The sequence below is a fragment of the Pituophis catenifer genome, unplaced genomic scaffold, assembly GCF_029215685.1.
Source record: "Pituophis catenifer annectens isolate HBS135680 unplaced genomic scaffold, rPitCat1.0.hap2 SCAF_2, whole genome shotgun sequence".
Classification (NCBI taxonomy): domain Eukaryota; kingdom Metazoa; phylum Chordata; class Lepidosauria; order Squamata; family Colubridae; genus Pituophis; species Pituophis catenifer.
Window position 1 is genome coordinate 2,246,570 of NW_027256882.1, and position 20,441 is coordinate 2,267,010.

General features: G+C 37.1%; 1 protein-coding gene across 1 annotated transcript; it reads left to right on the forward strand.

The window, feature by feature from the left end:
• The first annotated feature begins 19,353 nt into the window (after positions 1 to 19,353).
• Positions 19,354 to 20,238, forward strand: LOC139309240 (tropomyosin-like). Its single transcript, XM_070933302.1, has one exon. The coding sequence runs from the start codon at positions 19,354 to 19,356 to the stop codon at positions 20,236 to 20,238; it is 885 nt and encodes a 294-aa protein (XP_070789403.1).
• Positions 20,239 to 20,441: the final 203 nt, after the last annotated feature.

A 20,441-nucleotide genomic window follows, 5' to 3' on the forward strand; every position in this document is an offset into this window, starting at 1 on the left:
ATACAATTATAGTCACCCATCACCGTTTAATTGTGACGAGTATTGAGAAGGTGGGATGGAGATTTAATATTCAAAATATATCACTATTTGTAATAGTGCTCATTTTTAATTTGTGAAACGACCAAGGTTCAAAATTATTCAATATTTAAAATAGAGTCATCAGGAAAGAGGACTTATAAATGATCCAGAAAAGCAATTCGTAAAACAAGCCATCCTCCATTCCATACTAAGGTCAGGCATTGAATATCAATGAATGGTTATAAAAATAAGGAAATGGGTGGGGCAGAGGCAACTACAAACTTTTCAATAAGCTAGTTGTGATTAACTCAGAATTGTACGGGAGGGGAAAATAATTTGGACTTTGGTGGGTGGGGTTGTTCTGTCTTTGGATTTGGGTCTCTTAAAATAAGACATAAGAGAGAATCCATGGAAATCCAAATGATTCAAGAATTTAAACAGCTCCTGCAATATAGGAGTAACTGAAAGAAGCGAAGAAGAGTATTAGGACTGCAAATGGAAGCAATGCAACTCCATCACACTGAATGACTTACGAGGGAGCTTGAGTATAAGGAGCTGTGTTGAAAGACAACGTTATATCTGATATTATTGTGGCAATGGAGATTATACTAATGAGGTGGTCTCCTGGCTTGTAATAGCTCCGTAGGTTTTTTCCCTCATGTTCCTCCAAAGTCAGCAGGCACTTCATTCTCAGTTTCCCAGAAACTGGCTGGGACATCAGCAGCAGCAGAAGAAGCAGAAGAAGGAGGTCCATAATTCATGGGTCTGAATCAATCCCCTTCCTGTTTCTAAGGAAGAACAAGAGCATTCGAAGAATTCAAAGCACCATTCATATATGGAAATGAGAGTGACTTTCTTGACCCAGAGAGAGATTAACAGAACTTCACCTGGAAAGAAGAGAAAGGAAAGGTGCATTCAAGAAGCACAGTCCCTGAATGTCCCAAAATTTGTTCCACCCGAAGTGTGACCTGAGTCATTTATCCTTTTCTCATTCAAGATCCCTTTCTAGTTGCTTCAGTGTGATGTTTACATCAAAGGTGATCACTGAGGAAATATCAGGAGAGACCTCAAAGATCAGGATTTTAATAATTACTGTAAGAAGCAACATCTCCTCTGGGGATCCTGAACTACTCTGGGAATCCTGAACTATTTCTGAGTCTCCATTTGCAGAGGAGAAGTTGGAGAAAAGCATAGTGAAAAATCATAGATATACCCCTAGAGGGCACTGATCTGAAAAGGTTGTGGTCCTTCCTTTCTGAACATGTCTAGATGCTGAAGAAAGATAGTTGACACCCAGGAAATTGGGTATTGTCCTTCAATGTACACTCTTGACTCCAGAGACTCCTGGGGAAGGTCACCCAGAACTATAGAGTTTGGTTCCACCTTAGTGTCAGATGTGGAAGCCATCTTTTACATTTGGGCCTTCAGGCCTGCCACATTTTCTACTGTGGGAAAATGGGAGCGGGGACTGCATAGATGGTTGGGTGCTATGGGTGATATGTTGGGTGGTTAGGTAAGATGGTTGGATGATATGGGTGATATGTAGTCAAAATAATATTCTTTTCTTCTTTAACAGAGGCTTGTGTTTTAAGGGCTTCCTGCAACATTTCAAGTGTTAATATTGGTGATTCCGTTGGAACAGAGAGAGATTGCAATTTGGATGTTTGAGCTGGCGAGGTCCCAGCACTTTTGGAGACAATGGTCTTTACTTGTTTTGAAGCCATTTTTAGTTTCCAATTTGAATTTATTTAGCAGCCAGAATAACAAATCCACCAAATCCAAAAATTCCCAGTCTTTAAATAATATCAATCCTTTTTTTGAAAAATCACTGCTGTAGTCTTTTTAGCCTTTAATCTTTTTTTTTCTGAAGGAAAAATCTCTAATTTTGAACAGGGTCTACCAGCACTAAATGAAACTTTCTCTTTAATTTTTGCTTTCACGCCCCATTAAAGCTCAATAGCCATCTTGGTTTTACTTTCTCCCCTTAATGAGTCAGAAGGAAGTAATACACATTTGGAGTTGAATTCAGTACTTGCAAATCTGATTTCTCCTGAGTTTGCTCAGCCTGCTTCCGAATGATGTTTATTCCAAGCATTGTTTGCAGGGGTGGTCGCGGCGTCTTCTTTTGCTTAAAGCAGAAACATCCCGGATCCAGAGCTCTGTCTGGCTCCCAGGGAGCTCTCACCCTTCGAGCCCCAGAATTGTTCCTGGGGTCCTTGGGGAGCTCTACCTATGCTCATCTGCTCTCTTCCTCCCCTTTTCCTGGGGAGAAAGTTTTCAAGCCGCTAGACAGCTGATTTGTGCTGTTCTAGCAGCTTTACGAGATCACGGGGCTGGCACTCACAAAAGGAGCATCTTTGGCACCTGTGTTGCCACCGGAATTACTTCGGTGTTTGAGGATAAAATTCGAGATGTTGCTGAAGAGATAGTTCAAATTAAAGAGATTATTCAAAAACGGAATCAAGAAATCAGAGAAGATTTTATCATGGCAGTTCAAGGTCTGGCAGGCCATATTGAAGCAATAGATGAAAAAGTGGAAGAAATTAAGCAGTCTAATGAGAACTTGGAAAATAAAATGGGAGAGGTCCAGAATAAGATGGAAAGAGCAGAGGCCGATGTGATAATGATACCATATAGAGAGATGGAATTTGCTTTGAGAATAAGAGGCCTCAAAGAAAATAAGCAAGGGAATTTGAGAGATATCTTTTCAGAATCATTTGCACAGATAATGGGAGATCAAAAAGCAAATCTTGAATGGCAAATTGACAAAATTTATCGTGTCAATTCATGGGTTGCCAGACAGAAACATCTACCAAGAGACATTGTAGTCTATTTTACAACAAGGAGAATACGCAATGAAATCCTACAAGTCACTTTTAAAAATAAACTTCAAGTGCAGGGGCAGGAGGTTTTAATACTGAAAGAAATCCCCCCCAAAATGTTGAGAGCCAGAAGGGATTACACCTTTCTGGTGGAAGAACTGAGCAACCGTCAGATACAATACAGATGGGAGGTTCCAGCCGGACTAGTGGTGAACTATTCAGGAGAAAGATATTGCCTTAACTCAGTGTGGAAGGCAAGAGATTCTACAAGTTTTTGCATATCAAAATAATACAATGGGATTATAAATCGTGTATATTAATGGGTGATTGGAATGGAGTACTGGACACTCAAAAGGACAAAAAAGGATTACTTCAAAATATCCAAAAACGTGCAAGACTGCCCAAATCTTTTTTTGATATGATGGATGATATGGAGTTGAGAGATATTTGGTGAGAATGAAATCTGGAAGAAAACGATTTTACTTTTTTTTTCTGACAGACATCAATCCCTTTCCAGGATTGATTTCATATGGATTACTAATGATTTCTTTTCTAGGGTAAAGAAGACGAAGATATGTTCAAGAATTTTATCTGATCATAGTCCAGTGTGAATGGAATTAGAGCAGGAAAAGGGATCTAGAAGGTCTTGGAGGTTAAATGAAAATTTGTTTAGATATGAGGAAAATGTGAAAGAATGTAAAGAACAAATGAAAGAATATTTTGTTATGAATATGAACAAAGGTCCACCTATGGAAATGGTCTGGGATGCAAATAAAGCATATATGAGAGGAACCTTAATACATTTGAATAATAAATATAGACATAGACAAGAAAAAAACCGGAGGGATTTAGAAGAGGAAATAAAAATGAAAGAGCAGGCACTCATACTGAATCCAACAGATAAGAAAATAAAGGAAACAATAAATTTGTTACGAGGGCAGTTTAATATGTTGATGGCAGACCAAGTGGCAACTAATTTACAATATGCTAAACATAATACTTTTTGTAATGCAAATGAACCAGGTAGATGGTTAGCCTACTTGTTAAGAAAGAAACAAAAGCTACATACTATAGAGAAGACAGAATTCAAAGGTAAAGAGGTATATCAACAAAATATGATTAAAAAAGCTTTTTTAGAATTCTATACAAAGTTATATGCTAGTGATACAATTCAAGGTAAAGACATAGACAGATATTTACAGGAGGAGAATATTCCTGTAATTATACCAGAGCAGAGGGAAGGATTGAACCGACCAATAACTTCGGAGGAAATTATTTTAGCAATTAAACAGTTGAAGGGGGAGTAAAGCTCCAGGCACAGATGGATTGACAGCTGTTTATTATAAAAATTTGCAGTTAGAAATGGTAGAATTGCTTAAGGAACTATTTCAGAAGATCCAAGCTGGAGGAGATGTACCCCCTTCTTGGAGAACAGCTTTTATTTCATTGATTCCAAAGGAGGACCAAGATTTATTTATTTTATGGTAATTATGCAACAAATGATTCATAATGACCAATCTGGATTTATAAGTGGGAGACAAATGAAAGGTAATGTAAGACAAATTGTAAACTTATTGGAATATCTGGAAAGGAACAATCAAGTCCCTGCAGCACTTATCTTTTTGGATGCGGAGAAGGCATTTGATCGATTGAATTGGCATTTCTTATTGAAAATAATAGAAAAGATGCAGTTTGGAGAATATTTTACACAATCTATTAAGGCAATATATTAGAAACAAACAGCACAAATAATAATTAATGGTAGTTTAACAGATACTTTTAATATAGAAAAAGGAACAAGACAAGGATGTCCCTTGTCTCCATTATTGTTCATCTTGACTTTGGAATTTTTGTTGAGTAAAATACGTGGGTCGGACAAAATAAATGGAATTAAAATTAGGCAGTATGATTACCGAGTACGAGCATTCGCAGATGATTTGGTTGTTACTTTAACCCAACCATTACAGTCGGTTGTAGGTTTAATGGATATAACTAAGCAATATGGGCAAGTATCTGGATTTAAAATAAATGCAGGGAAAATGAAGATAATAACTAAAAACACGACTACAAATCAAAAAGATGAATTAGAAAGATTAACAGGATTTGAAATAGTAAAAAAAGTTAAGTATTTGGGGTTTATATTATGACATCAAATACGAAATTATTCACCCATAACTATGATCCGTTGTGGCAAAAAATACAGAGAGAGATGGAAAATTGGAAAAAATTACAGTTATCCTTGTTAGGAAGAATAGCAGCAATAAAAATGAATGTTTTTCCTAAGTTTTTGTTTCTTTTTCAAATGATACCAATACTTAAAAAAGATGAAAATTTGAAGATATGGCAGAAGGGTATTAATAATTTTGTCTGGGCAGGGAAGAGACCGAGAATAAAACAAAAAATAATGGAGGATATACGTGAAAGAGGAGGTCTCAAAATGCCCAACTTAAGACTATATTATGAGGCAGCTGCCCTATCAGCAATGAGTGATTGGATGAACTCAACAGAAAGAATGATTTGGTTTATGGGTGGCATGCTTATTTACTATATGATAAGAAAGTGGATAAGACTTTTAAAAGTCACATATTAAGGAATGCTTTATTGCGTGTCTGGAAAAAGTATAAGTATAAACTAAATGAGAAGTTACCAATGTGGGCAATACCCAGACACACGATAGAGAATATAAGTGTAGAGCAAAAACAAGATGTGATTACATATAAAGAGCTTCTTAACAAGGAAAGAGGTATACTAAAACTAAAATCTTTGAATCAACTAAGAGAAGGAAGGATAATTCAAACATGGTTTCAATATGTACAGTTGCAAGCTAGATGGAGAGAAGATCAGAAAATTGGTATTTTGCAAAATGAGGAGAACTTGGTAAAACAGATTAGAGATCAAAATCAAATGCATATAAAAAGGTTGTATAATGCATTGGTAGAAATAGATTCAGAAATGGAGTTAGTTAAGGACTGTATGATTAAGTGGGCACAAAATATTGAAGAACCAATAATGATGGAAATGTGGGAAAAAATATGGGTTAGAAATGTGAAGTTTACGCAAGCCCAAAACTTGAGAGAATTTTTATAAAATGTTTTATAGATGACATCTAGATCCTAAAAAGCTAGCCTGTATGTATCCAAGTGTGCAACCCAAGTATTGGCGATGTGAATGTGATGATGCCACGTATTATCATATATGGTGGACATGTAAAAAAATTGAGGCATTTTGGATAAAAATATGGTGGATTATTCAAAATATTTTCAAAAAGAAGATAAAATTTACTCCACAGTTCTTCTTGTTAGGTATAATTACAGATTGTACTGTTATAGAGACTAAGTTGATTTTAAATTTAATAACAGCAGCCAGACTTTTGGTGGCACAGTATTGGAAGAAGGAAGACTTGCCTACTATTGAAGAATGGACATTAAAAGTAGTGAACTTAGCAGAGACGGCCAAAATTTCAGCGTACTTGAAGGACCATTCAAATGAAAGATATACATCGGAATGGAGAAGATGGATTGACTATATTCAAAACAAATATCGGACTAAAAAGCTTCAAATAGTTTATGAATGAAATCAACTTTTTCTTTTTGAATTATGTTTTGTTAGTTGAAAGGGGAGCTAAAGAGCAAGAGGGAATCAAGAGCCTACAGAAAGTTAGCATACTTTAGTTTATGTTTGTTAAATGTTACACCCTGTATTTGCTCTGGGAAGTCCGGGGTGGGGGGAGGGGGGATGGGCGATGGGTGGTGGGTGGAGGAGGAAGGGGGGAGGAGGGATGGGGAAAAATTGTTGTAATATTTGATAAAACTTTTTAATAAATAATAATAATAATAATAACAATAATAATAATAATAATAATAATAATAATAATAATAATAATAATAATAATAATAATAATAATAATAATATTCTTTTCTCAGAGAGCCAAAGCCACCTTGCCCTGCAGCTGCGATGAGGTGATTGGGAGGCATCTCCAGTTTTGGATGGTGCCTGATTGGATCATGTGATGGACAAGTGGGTGCTGGGCAGGGACTTGAACTTCCTTTTGGGTGGGGAAAACCTGGAAACTTTTGGATTCGGGTTTTCCCAGATGTGCCAATATGACATTGCTAATAAAATGGAACTTTGAGGAAATTCAAGCTTCGGAGGCTTCTTTCGTTGGGGCTGTTACTTGGAACCCTGACACTGAGGTTGATGATGCTTCATTCTAATACTGCCTGCCTTCTAATGTTAAGGAAGAAATCTGTAACCGTGAACCCTGCCTAATGTTAAGAATAAGACCTGTTTGTAATTTACTTTTCTTTTAGATCTCCATGTATTAATCACAAATTGGAAGTGTTTTTAAAATTGCTCATGGAATAGTGAAATTTCATTTGCCCTAGAAATATCACCTTTGGGGTGATATTTGAGACAAAGGGTTTGGAAATTGATAATTGGACAACTGTATCATTGGGTAAGTATGGAATACGTAAATATGTAATCATTGGGTAAATATGGAAAAGTCCTTCAACGGAATGTTGTTATGACTAAATTTGTATGGTTCCAACAACTGGAATTGAGTCCTTCCATCAATTGTGAGATACAGCTTGGTCTAACTGCTCAGGGAAAACTCGGATCTGAAAATTGAGTGTGTCTTCGGGTTTCTACACCCTGTGGAACATGGATATGGGTTTTCTTTTCAAAATCTGAGCTCTGTGTGAAAAGTGAAGTTTTCTGGCTGAATTGAGTCCTGCCATCAATTGTGAGATACAGCTTGGTCTAACTCCTCAGGAAAAGCTCGGATCTGAAAATTGTGTGCGGTCTGGGGAAACGTGAATATAAATCAAATTTAAAAAAAATAAATTAAAAAAATATGTGTTTCTTTCAAAATCTGAGCTCTGTGTCAAAAGACTTTTTTTTTCTTATACTTGCCCTTCCATATTCATGTAAGACACCGAGAACCTTTATACTTTGAAGTGCCTTTGTTTACTAAACAAACAGCAGGCAGTATTTATTTATTTATTTGATAATATTTATATGCTGCCCTTCTCCCGAAGGACTCGGGGTGGCTCACAGCAATAAAACAAAACAATAAATAATGCTAAAAATCCAATTTAAATCCCCAAATGAAAACTATAGCTCCCAAACGAATCAGAAGATTTGCTGAAAAAGCCATGTCTTCAGGTCACTGCGGAAAGACCGGAGGTCAGGGGCCGTCCGGAGCCCAGTGGGTAACTCGTTCCAGAGGATCGGTGCAGCCACAGAGAATACCCTCATCCTGGGCGCCCCCAACCGACATTGTCTGGCTGATGGCACCCGGAGGAAGGCAGTCCTATGTGAGCGCACTGGGCGGTGGGAGGCCGGTAGGAGGTGGTCCTCCAAATACTATGGGCCCATGCCATGAAGGGCTTTATAGGTAAGCACCAGCACCTTGAAGTGGATCTGAAGGACCACCGGAAGCCAGTGCAGCTCGCTATGATGTCCCCCTTGGACAACTCCACAGATTCTTCCTCAGAAGTGAGCTCATTCCTGGCAGGTCAAAAACTAGGTTCATTAATGGCTCTGAACACCTGGCCAAAAGGTGTTTTTAGACTTTCCCCAGGTTCAGTTGGGGAAAGTTTTCCAAAAACGACTCTAAAATCACCTCTTTGCTGTATATTACAAAAGATTACAAAAAATAAAGATTTTTTTTTTTTGCTAAGTGGGAAAGATGTGATGTTTTTTCTTTTTAAATGCACTGAAGAGGATCCCACCCACTGACTGGTAAACTTATTTTAAACATATGTCTGTTTGTTTATTTATTCAGCCAGTCAGTCCTATATGATAATAAACTCTCATTTCTTATCTTCTCCTTCCCTAGTTTCATGACAATTTAAATTATTAATTAATTTATTTTACACTTTGATGGTTATCTTAAGTTAGTCTTAAATTTCTTTATGTTTATTTCTTTTGATTTTTAAATAACCTTAATTGTCAAAAGAAGCATACAAATTCAATAACTGTAACAAATAATTAAGTTTTAAGAGCCTAAGAAAGTACTTCATGATCAGATATCGACTTTTATCATTAAATGTTCCTTTGTATTTAGATCTGGTCTCAGGATGATAATGTAGCACTTGGGGAAGAAGATGCAGCCCAGCAGGCCAGCCCCAGAAGCCAAGATGGAGAAAACCTGCACGGCCACCATGTATTTCCCTTTGGTGCTCAAGTAGGTGGGCAGGAAGGAGATCCAGACGCTGCAGAAGACCAGCATGCTGAAGGTGATCAGTTTGGCTTCGTTGAAGGCCCCAGGCAGGTTCCTGGCCAGGAAAGCCACTGTGAAGCAAATGGCAGCAAGGAAACCCATGTAGCAGAGAACCACATAAAACATGGTCACAGAGCCTTCATTGCACTGAAGGATGATCACTCCTGATTGGGAGTGCAGGTCAAAATCAGGAAACGGAGGAGAAACTCCCAGCCAGATTGCACAAATTACAATTTTTCCAGCAGAACCAGAAAGGATGATGGAGTTGGCCAAGCTCTTCCCCAACCATCTCCTCACCCTGTTCCCTGGTTTCGTGGCCAGGAAAGCCAGCACTACCATGATTGTTTTGGCTAACACACAAGACACAGCTACTGAGAAGATGATGCTGAACATTGTTTGTCGGAGAAGGCAGGTGGCTTTCCTTGGTCGGCCAATGAAGAAAAAGGAGGACAAGAAGCAAAGCAAGAGGGAAACCAGGAGGATGTAGGACAGGTCCCGGTTGTTAGCTTTGACAATGGGAGTTTCTAGGTATTTAAGGAATATGACCAAAACAAGGCCTGTTGTTAGAAACAAGAGTACAGCAAAGGAGACCAGGATTATGCCCAGAAGTTCTTCATAGGACAGGAAGGTTATTCTTTTGGGGATACATTGGATCCTGTCATCAGTTGGATATTTGTCATCTGGGCACTTGGTGCATTTTTCAGTATCTGAGAAAACAGTAAGTAATATTATTTTTATAGTCTCTCCTTTCACATTCCAAGAAAGATCTTCTTTGGATGATAGCTGATACCGAGAGACAGGAAAACCAGAGTATCTCTGGTGTCACTCACCTTCCTGTGTGGAGATGGTCCCCTTCGGACAAGGAATACAATCATAGCAACAAATTGGTTCTTCTTTCCGAGCCCGTTTTACAAATCCAGGGTGACAATTGTCCACACATTTGGACTCAGGCAGAGACTAAGCAGAAAAACAACATTCATTCTAAAATATCTGCCAAATTCTTATTTATTAGATTGATTTACTAAAATAAAATGAAACTGTGCTTAAGAAAGAAACTTCTGAGCAGTAGATCAAGAAAAGGTTTCTCCTGGACTAAGTAAAATATTGCAAGGCCCCTCCCCTTTGAAAATCACCCAAATCTTTGTTCCAGTTAAGATATGAAGACAAAAATCTTCACCAACTAGGGCCATCAACCTCAAATGAGGTATTATTGAGTTATATCTGTACACTTATATTTTCAATTCATACAGCTGCCATGCTGGTGAAATAAGACTAACAATTACTGCCTAGTTTCTAGAACTATAGTGAGGATGAGTGGGGATGAAATCATGAGAACATGTCACTTAAAAAGCGTGAGCCACGCATGTTTTTGTGCAGCACATGGGACATGAGTTTGAACCCTGTGTGGTTTGATATTTGTTCTGAACATAATCTATCCACTTTTTCCACTCCCATTCATAAGTCTCTTGTGAACAATCTTTTAAATATGCCGAAATCTTCGCCATCTCTGCAAAACTGGCCATCTTCAAAGTCCATTCCTCGATCGTGGGCAAAGCTTCATTTTTCCAGTATTTACCTATCAATAATCTCGCAGCTGTTATCATGTACAATATCAACTTTGTTTCACCCGAAGTAAAACCCTTAACTATACCCAATAAAAACAGTTGTGGAGAAAATTGAACTTTTTTCTTCAAAACATTCTGCATAACCCACCAAATTTTTATCCAAAAAGCCTTAACTTTCTTACAAGTCCACCAAACATGATAATATGTAGCATCTAAACAATCACATCTCCAACATTTTGGCTGAACATTAGGGTACATACACGACAATTTTTTGGGGTCTAAATGCCATCTATAAAACATTTTATAGAAATTTTCCCTTAAATTCTGCAACTGTGTAAATTTAACGTTCTGAACCCAAATTTTTTCCCATGTTTCCAACATCACTGGTTCTTCAAAATTTTGTGCCCACTTAATCATACAATCTTTAACCAATTCAGTTTCTGAATCCCTTTCTAACAAAACATTATAAAGCCTTTTGATATGCATTGGACCTTTCTCTTTTATATGAGCCAGGCATGTTTTTGTGCAGCACATGGGACATGAGTCTGAACCCTGTGTGGGAAAGAGATATTTCTAAGGCCAAGTGAGCAGGGGTGGGTTGTAAATTTTTTTACTACCGGTTCTGTGGGTGTGGCTTATTTTGTGGGCATGGCTTGATGGTCATGTGACACAGGGTGTGGTTTGATGGTCATGTGACTAGGTGGGAGTGGCCAATGTCACTCACGTCAAGCGGTGCCTCGCCTGGCCCCTCCCCTCCCAGCCATTCCTTGTCACACCCAGCCTCAACGTATCTATAGTTCTGTAAAAATGTTGTTCACCTTTTTTCAACTTTATTATCTACATACTATAGATGTTCTTTCATGGGCCACTGAAAGGAGGAAATGGCTCCCATGCGTTGCCCAAGAGTGTGATAGGCAACAGGCTTTTAAGGGGCTGCCAGGGAGAAGGGGGGGGGTGATGTATTTTCCAAAGCACCAGAAGGCAAAACAAGAAGCAATGGATGGAAACTGAACAAAGAGAGAAGCAACCTAAAAATAAGGAATACCAGGAATACCATATACCAGGAATAGCATATTAAGATGGACTTATGCAACCTGATGTACAAAATAAACACACACATATTTATGCTTTTTACTATAGACATTGAATGCATGTAAATCCCTGAAAAATATGTGGTAGCCCTGGGCAAAATAAAGGCAATAAAATCACTCTAGGTGCAGAGACAGTGTAAAATATTAACACATGATAAATAATGGAACAATTAAAAATAATAGCACAGCGTTTTCTCTCTCTCCCCCTTCCTTCCTTCCTTCCTCTTTCTTTCTTTCTTTCTTTCTTTCTTTCTTTCTTTCTTTCTTTCTTTCTTTCTTTCTTTCTTTCTTTCTTCCTTTCCTTCTTCCATTTATTTATTTATTTATTTATTTATTTATTTATTTATTTATTTATTTATTAGTTCGATTTATATGCCACCCTTCTCCAGAGACTCAGCATGGCTTATAATGTGTTAAGCAATAGCCTTCATACTTTTGTAAATACCTGCTTAGTAGGGCTTTTGCCCCCCCCCCAGTGGTGTTCTTTTTTATACAAAGTCAGTTTATTGCCCCTACAATCCGTCTCTCTCATACACACAAACATACACTCTCCCTTCCTTTCTTTTTCTTCCTTTTTCTCTTTCTTTCTTGTATCTCTCCCCCTTCCTTCCTTCCTCTTTCTTTCTTTCTCTTTCTTTTTTTTTCTTTCTTTGTCTCTTTTTCTTTCTTGTCTCTCTCTCTTAGGGTTGCCAGGTCTGCTTCCAAAAAATAGCGGACAAGCGAGGGGGGGGTGTTAAGTAGTAAAAAAAAATAATAATTTACAATTAAATTATATTTTTTCTTACAAACATTTTAACACCCCATTTTAGGTCAGTCGACACAAGCTACAATACAATTTAAAAATGTGAACTGTACATAATTTTATAATATATTTTTATTTTAATCTCATCATTAATTTTTTGGGAGAATCAAGTTGAATGGATATTCGATCTTTGTCTCATTCTAATTTATGAAAAAAAAGACAAAACGCGATTCTCCTATCCTTATTCTCTTAGACTGTACAGCTTTAGATTACGTACCATTTCATCATAAAGCTTTTGAATAAAAAAAAATGTCCACTATTTTGTGAAAAAAAATAGTGAACATAATGTGAAAAAAACGGACTGTCCGCACAAATAGTGGACACCTGGCAACCCTACTCTCTCTCCCCCCTTCCTCTTTCTTTCTTTTTCTTTTTCTTTTTCTTTCTCTGTCTCATCTCTCTATCTCCCTTCTTCTTTCTTTCTTTCTTTCTTTCTTTCTTTCTTTCTTTCTTTCTTTCCTTCCTTCCTTCCTTCCTTCCTTCTTTCTTTCTTTCTTTCTTATCTCTTTCTCCCTTCCTCTCTGCCTTACTTTGTCTGTCTCTCTCTTCTCTCTCTCACACAGACACACTTCCTCTTTCTTTCTTTCTTTCTTTTTCTTTCTTTCTCTTTCTTTGTCTCTTTCTTCTCTCTCTCTCTCTCTCTCTCTCTCTCTCACACACACACACACACACACACACACACACACACACACACACCTGGTCTGGGCATAAAGTATCCATTGTTACAGAAGTTGTGTGCAGAGAAACACTTTGCCACAGTAAAGAAAAATTTCTTGTGATTGCCAGGCAATTAACCTCTCGTACTCAAGAGAAGTTTTTCTTTACTTTGCAAGGTTGTTCCCTGCACACAATGGCTGAGAGACAACCTGGAGCTGCCAGTCTGCGCTCTGCCAGGCGAGCAGCAGAGCGAGTAAACCAGGGATCTGTTGGCTTCCTGTAATCTGCAGTTTACTTGAGAGCACCATGTTCACGAGTAAACTTGCTCATAAGTAAACTACAGAATAGAGGCAGCTGGCAGATCGCAGGCAGTGAAAGAAACCGCCGCCTCCTGCCTCTGTGCATCGAGGAGACCAAGCAGCAGCGGGAAGAGCACAGGACGGGAGGTGCAGGAAGTGGCTGCCAGCAATGCCCTCAAGTGAACATGTTGTGGGTGGGGAGGCTCGACCCCACCCCACTTAGGAGCCTCAGTTTCTTCGTGAGCACCATTGGCCTTTCTCCCTTCCTCTCCCAGCCAATATTGCTCACAAGTAAACTTCAGCTAGGATCTCCCAAGTGCTTCCCTCGCAGGCCAGACCAGCTGGGGAAAACGCAGAGGAAGAACTCCGGTGCCACAATCTCCCGCATGCTCCCCTCCCTCCCCACACACATCAGTCCACCACCCACTGCTCATATCCCCCCTCCACCAGCTCTCCCTCCCCTGCCCACCCACCGGCCAATGCCCTTCAGTCTTACCTTTGCCAGCAGTGGTGAGCAGAAGTACATGGCTAGATTCTGCAAGTAGTGGGTGGGCAGAGTGGGTGGGCAGGAAGGGCGAGCGAGCATCAGGTGGGAGGGGTGAGCAAGCAGGAACCAGTTCGGGGGCATGGCCAGCCAGAGGTCACTACCTGTCCGGGGAACCATGCCAAATTTCCACTAACAGTTCTCCCGAACCGGCCCAAAGTGGTAGCAACCCACCTCTGCAAGTCAGGTATTTGAGACAAGGTCCTTTCCATTGAAGAATTACAGTTTTGTTGTTACTCGCTACTTGTTTCCAACTCTTTCATTCCCCAAGAACCATAGCACTCCAGGACTCCCTGTCCTCCACTGCCTCCCAAAATTAGAACTACAATTAGATGACATGGAAAGACAGATCCACATTTATTTATTCCTTAAATTTGGAGAAATCTTTGTTTCAGTGGAAGACTTAAGGTAGCTGACAATCAAGATAAATAAATTCCATTAAATGGGTTTTTAGATGGCTTACAAGCCAAAGATCAAATCTAAGTAGCATTTTATTACAAATTTACCTTCATTATTACAAGTGTCAAGAAAGACTTGGGGGGGGAACAGTCAAGGAAATTTTCAGTCCTTCATTTTTCTAGTTTAAGGCATTATCTCATATCGGACAAGTCATAGTGGTTCCATTTTGATTGAACACCTAGCAGCAGGAGGTCTATCTCAGTGGGATGAAACAGAGGCATGAATAACTGTGGTCAGATATGAGCTATTTTAAAAATATCTGAGTCTGCTCTTTCAGGGGATCCTAACACCAACCATACAGACAGAGAAAAATTGCCAATATTTTCAACCACCTTGTTGAGCAACTTTAGCCGTGAAAGAGCATCTTGGTCGATAATAAGCCTCTGTCTTTCAAAACTCCCCAGTTGCTCTTTGATGGGATCCTCCTTGGGGAAAAGCAACCAACTTATGATATTCAGATCTGCTGCTACATTTCCACTTTGGTCCAAGTACAGTTTCTCCCAGGAAAAATTGCAAAACTCATTTTTCTCCAGAAAGGGATGGAACTAGAATTAAAACATCCAGGAATATTGAAAGCAACTTGAAACATCCTAAAAGGAGGAGCCATTTTAAAGCTGAGCCAGTGAACAGGAGATGTTCAGTCCCCTCTTTACTATTTGCCTGAATAGCAATAACATTTAGACTTATAAACTACTTTACAGTGCTTTTACAGCGCTCTCTAAGTGGTTTATGGAATCAGCATATTGCCTCCAACAGTCTGGGTTCCCATTTTACCATACTTGGAAGGAGGGAAGGCTGAGTCAAACTTGGGCTGGGCAGGATCGTTAGGGTTAGCGTTAGCATTAGCATTCGCATAAATGGCATAGCTAAATGCAAAGACCGAGTAGCTATCATTCTGGAAAGCTTTAATTGGATTCCTGCAGTGAGGAGGGGTTAAGCGAAATGCTCCCAGGTTTAGCTGAAATTTATGAATATAAAACTCTATCATGCTAATTACAAACCCATAAGTACAGGAATTTATTTACACTGTATACATTTTAAATAATTTTATAATAGCAGTGTTTAATATCAAAATATAATTGTCACAGTGCCTGCTCTTTGGAACATAATCCTGTGAACTAAATCTGGCCTCCGCTTGGCCAAACCTGTTGGGTTTTTGTAGAACAATGGTTCTCCTACATCAGCATTGGATTTTTTTCTAAATAGGAACTAGGTTTGATGGATCCTTGTCAGGAGCCCATACCTGCCATGGCTCTAGCCTTGCATCCCCCAATCTCTCTTTCTTCTCCGTTTTTCTCCTCTTAGATATTGAGGAATATGCAACAATCAAGACATGGGCCAGAGTCTTAACAATACTATAAAAACGGCCATCATTTTGTATCTGAATTCTATTCTTTTTCTCTTGCATGTCCAGTGGTGCTATCTGGGTGCATCGTCTCCGGCCCTTGACAGAAAGGACATGCTTTGAAAAAGAACAGCGAAAAGACTGGTCTTCAAATTTGGAATCCTTGAAAAGATTGGGTTGAAAGGCATCATCATTTGGCCATTTTCTTTCCTGAAAAGGAAAGTTCCAAATGCTATGGATATATTTGAAATGTTTATGCCTTGGAATTGTCATTTTCTCCACAATTGTGGTGATACAGACTTTCCCTTCAATGGGTCCTGACAAACCTTCAATTGCTAAATGGATGCGCTGAATTATATCCACAAGGGAAGCAAATTCTCTGAAGTGAACAAAGACATTGACTTTTCTCCACTTAGAGATGGCATTTCTGAGACGTTCTGTATGTCTAGTCATTGAGATAACCACACAAATTCCATTTCTGACAAGCATAGAAGTGAAAGTTCTCATGAAATTCTCTCCCTCCTCTGTGTCTGGTGCAAAGAGACCAATCAAAGTCCATCTGAAATGGAGGAGGAGTTGGACAATTCCTGGATACTGGATCCCATTTTGGGGGAGCATCTGATGGAAAAAAGGCATTTGACTTTTATCACTCAGAGCCTCTGAAACAATTCCATAACTGATCTGAAGAAGCAATGAAGAATGGTGTATTATGGTTAGATCAGATCAAGTGCAAACTGTAAGCTTTTAACACATCCAGTGTGGTTCTCACGAATATATTGGAGTAGTCCAGCAGTCACCAACTGGTTGTCCACAGACCACTGGTGGTCTGCGAGAAAATATTGGTGGTTATTTGCATTTTTATATTGCACTAAATACTATTTATCTTTTGAAAAAATTCATATTAGTGGTCCACGGGATTTAAAATTATGAATTTGGTGACCCCTGGAATAGTCTATTGTTCTTAACCCTTAAGCCATATCAACATAAAAAATTCAAAATGCAGAATATTAGCAAGATTGAATATAATCATTTGTCTAATCTGAGGTCTACAATACTGTTCTTTCTCTTTTCTAATAAAATTGACATTCAGATAATAGACATGTTATGTCCTCTATCTCTAGAGCACTGCAAATGCAAATCAGTTCATTTTAGAGATTTACTTAAATGTTCCATATTTAACATTGTGTCCAGCAGCTCAAGTCTTGCTCAAGGAAATGTTTAGACCTCCTCCCCACTCTGGATCCCAATCCCTAGCCATGAAAATGGCCATGAGAAAAGCAGTTCATGATTTCCACAGAAAAGATATGATTGAATCTATTACCCACCCACCAACACCCTGCTCACTTTGCCAGATAGAGAAACAAAAAAAAACAAACCTGTGGGATTTTGTAGGGGCCTACTAATGTTGACATCTGAATGGAGATGTCATCAAAAGATCCATCAAGAACAGCCATCAGGTTGTCCTTCTTTCCACAGCTGTAGTTGGGAACATTGACTTCTCCAGTTGAGAGCAAATCCAGCAAGGCATCTGAAGTGCCAAGGGTGCTCAAATAATTGTCATGGATGTTGTAGCCAAGTGTGAGATTGTTCAAAAGCTGAGAATTCTGGTTCACTTGTTGAATGGCAAAAATGAAGCGTAGGATTCTTGCTGGTTCAGTAGATGAACTACTGTAAAAAATGTTCATGATAACATCATCTCTAACAACAACAAAATATATTTTCATTTGTTCCTCTTTCTCTCCACAAGCCAATTCAGTCTTAAACCAAAAGTGTCCAACATAAGAATAAAATTATAGTCACCCATCACCGTTTAATTGTTATGAGTGTTGAGGACGTGGGGTGGAGATTTAATATTTAAAATATATCAGTATTTTTAATAGTGCTCATTTTTATTTTGTGAAATGATCAAGATGCAAAGTCATTCAATCATTAAAATAGAATCATCAGCAATGAGGACTAATAAATGATCCAGAAAAGCAATTCTAAAAATAAGCCATCCTCTATTCCATACCAGTCAGGCATTGAATATCAATGAATGGTTATAAAAATAGGGAAATGGGTGGGGCAGAGGAAACTACAAACTTTTCAATGAGCTAGTTGTGATTAACTCAGGATTGTATGAGAGGGGAAAATAATTTGGACTTTGGGGGGCAGGGTTGTTCCATCTTTGGATTTGGGTCTCTTAAAATAAGATGTAAGAGAGAATCCATGAAAATCCAAATGATTCAAGAAATTAAACAGGTCCTACAGTATCTAGTTTCGGGAGTGACTGTGAGGGATTTAAAAACTTTGTAACGGTGGCAGAGCTTCAGTGAACAGATACTGTAACTATATTAGAGTATTAACTTGCAAATAAATAAAAAACATTGAGGCTCTGGAAGAGGTGTTTCAAATATTTTTAGAAGGCAAATTGAAGGACTTTGGAAACAAACTAGACGACTGAAAAGACACAAAACCAAGTGAGGATTGCAAAGACTTCAATTCTGGAACCTAATACAACGAAAGAAATTTATTTTATTGTTTGAGAGACTTAATTTATTTGAATTATTTTAATTGAATTATTTTAATAATATTTTAAGTACTTTTAAGTACTTTTATCTATTTATTTGTTTATTTATGTAATACTTAATGTTTTAATATAGAATATAGTATATAATATTATAGCCCAAATAGTATAAGGTTTAGGATTACTTAAGTTTAAATGTTAAATATATACTTTTTAATATATTCTGGAACCTAATATAACGAAAGAAATTTATTTTATTGTTTGAGAGACTTAATTTATTTGAATTATTTTAATTGAATTATTTTAATAATATTTTAAATACTTTTAAGTACTTTTATCTATTTATTTGTTTATTTATGTAATACTTAATGTTTTAATATAGAATATAGTATATAATATTATAGCCCAAATAGCATAAGGTTTAGGATTACTTAAGCTTAAATGTTAAATATATACTTTCTAATATAAGTAAGAAAAGTTGGAATATATAAGTTTTGAATAGATATAATAATATAACACATAGCATATCTGTTTTTTCTTATTTCTGTTTTATCTTGTTTTTCTATTCTAATAGTTTTTTATGTGACACAATTTAATATTAATTTAAAAATTGATATGGTGTTAAAAGAATGAATTGAAAATTGATTATTAATATTGATATATATTGATTTAAATAAGAATAAATTTATTAAAATTGATAAAATTTATTAGAGATATAACTAAAGATTTATTAGAACTTATTAGAATTAATAATATATTTAAATAGAATATTTAGTTTAGAAATTGAAATATGACTTGCTGAGATATCATATTTTATCCCTGCTCCTCATTTAAATTTAATTAATCCCTCATATAATGATATTATAGTTTGAAATTTGACTGTATTTGAAAACTAAACAAGTGATATTGGCTTCTGTAATTATCAGAAGGAAAATCTTACTATATACTATAGACAGTGCGTGAAAATTTGGGAACTATTAAATTAGAAAATTAAGACGACAACTACTGGCTTATTAATAATGACAAAACCAGGTAAAAAGGCAATAGCCAATCAAGCAATGTCTATTACGTCATCAGCACAACAGAAAACAATAGACACAATGTTACTTTCAGAAAAAGAGAAATCTCCTCAATCAATTAACATCAAAAACATTCACTCAGTATTATCAATGATACAAGAGAGTATGAACAAAACACAGGAATCAATTGCTGATAACCATCAAGAAAGTAGGAAAAACCATGAGGATTTGAAAATGGACATAGGTGAAATTAAAGATAATCTTAAAAAAATGGATAATAAGATAGAGAAAATTCAACAAAATATTGCTAAAAATGAACAAAGGATCCAAAATACTGAAGATAAGATGGGCAAAGTAGAAAAAAAGATAGAAGAGTCAGAATGTGCTCAAACAATAGTAAACAAAGAACTGGAAGATTCAATTTCATTTTTAGAAATGGAAAAGGCGTTATTTTACCTAAGATTTCAAAATATAGTGGAAAACAGAGAGGAAGATTTGAGAGATGTAATGGTGGGAATTCTGGCTGAAGCAACGTTAAAGAATAAAGAAGAAATTAATAAGGAAATTGATGAAATTTATAGAGTATTCACAAATTACGCCCAAAGAAACAGGTTACCAAAAGAGGTTCATATTAGATTTGTAAGGAAGTTGGTGAAAGAGGAAATATACAAAAAAATGAGAGAAAAACCAATTATATATAAGGGAAAAGAAATAATTACATTAAAACAAATACCAAGAAGAATAAGAGAAACAAGGAAAAATTATAACTTTCTGACAACAGAATTACACAAACATAAAATAATGTTCCGGTGGTTAACGCCAGAGGGACTGCTTGTTTCATGGCAAGATAAAAAATATAAACTTGATACACTAGAGAAAGCATAGCAATTTTTTGATAGCAACTTTTTTCCTGAGGAAGAACAAGAATCTGAACCACAGCAAGAAATTGCAAATCAGGAGAACAAATCGAGAAAAATACAGCAAGAAGAAAGAAAAAGAGGGGAGAAAGAAAGAATGGAAAGAGAAGGAGCAAGGGATAAAATACAAATTACAGGGGAAAAAAAAGACACTAGGAAAATAAGAACATC

Bases quoted from the DNA above. Each gene is read 5' to 3' on its own strand.
- LOC139309240 (XM_070933302.1), top strand. From the start codon at position 19,354: ATGACAAAACCAGGTAAAAAGGCAATAGCCAATCAAGCAATGTCTATT.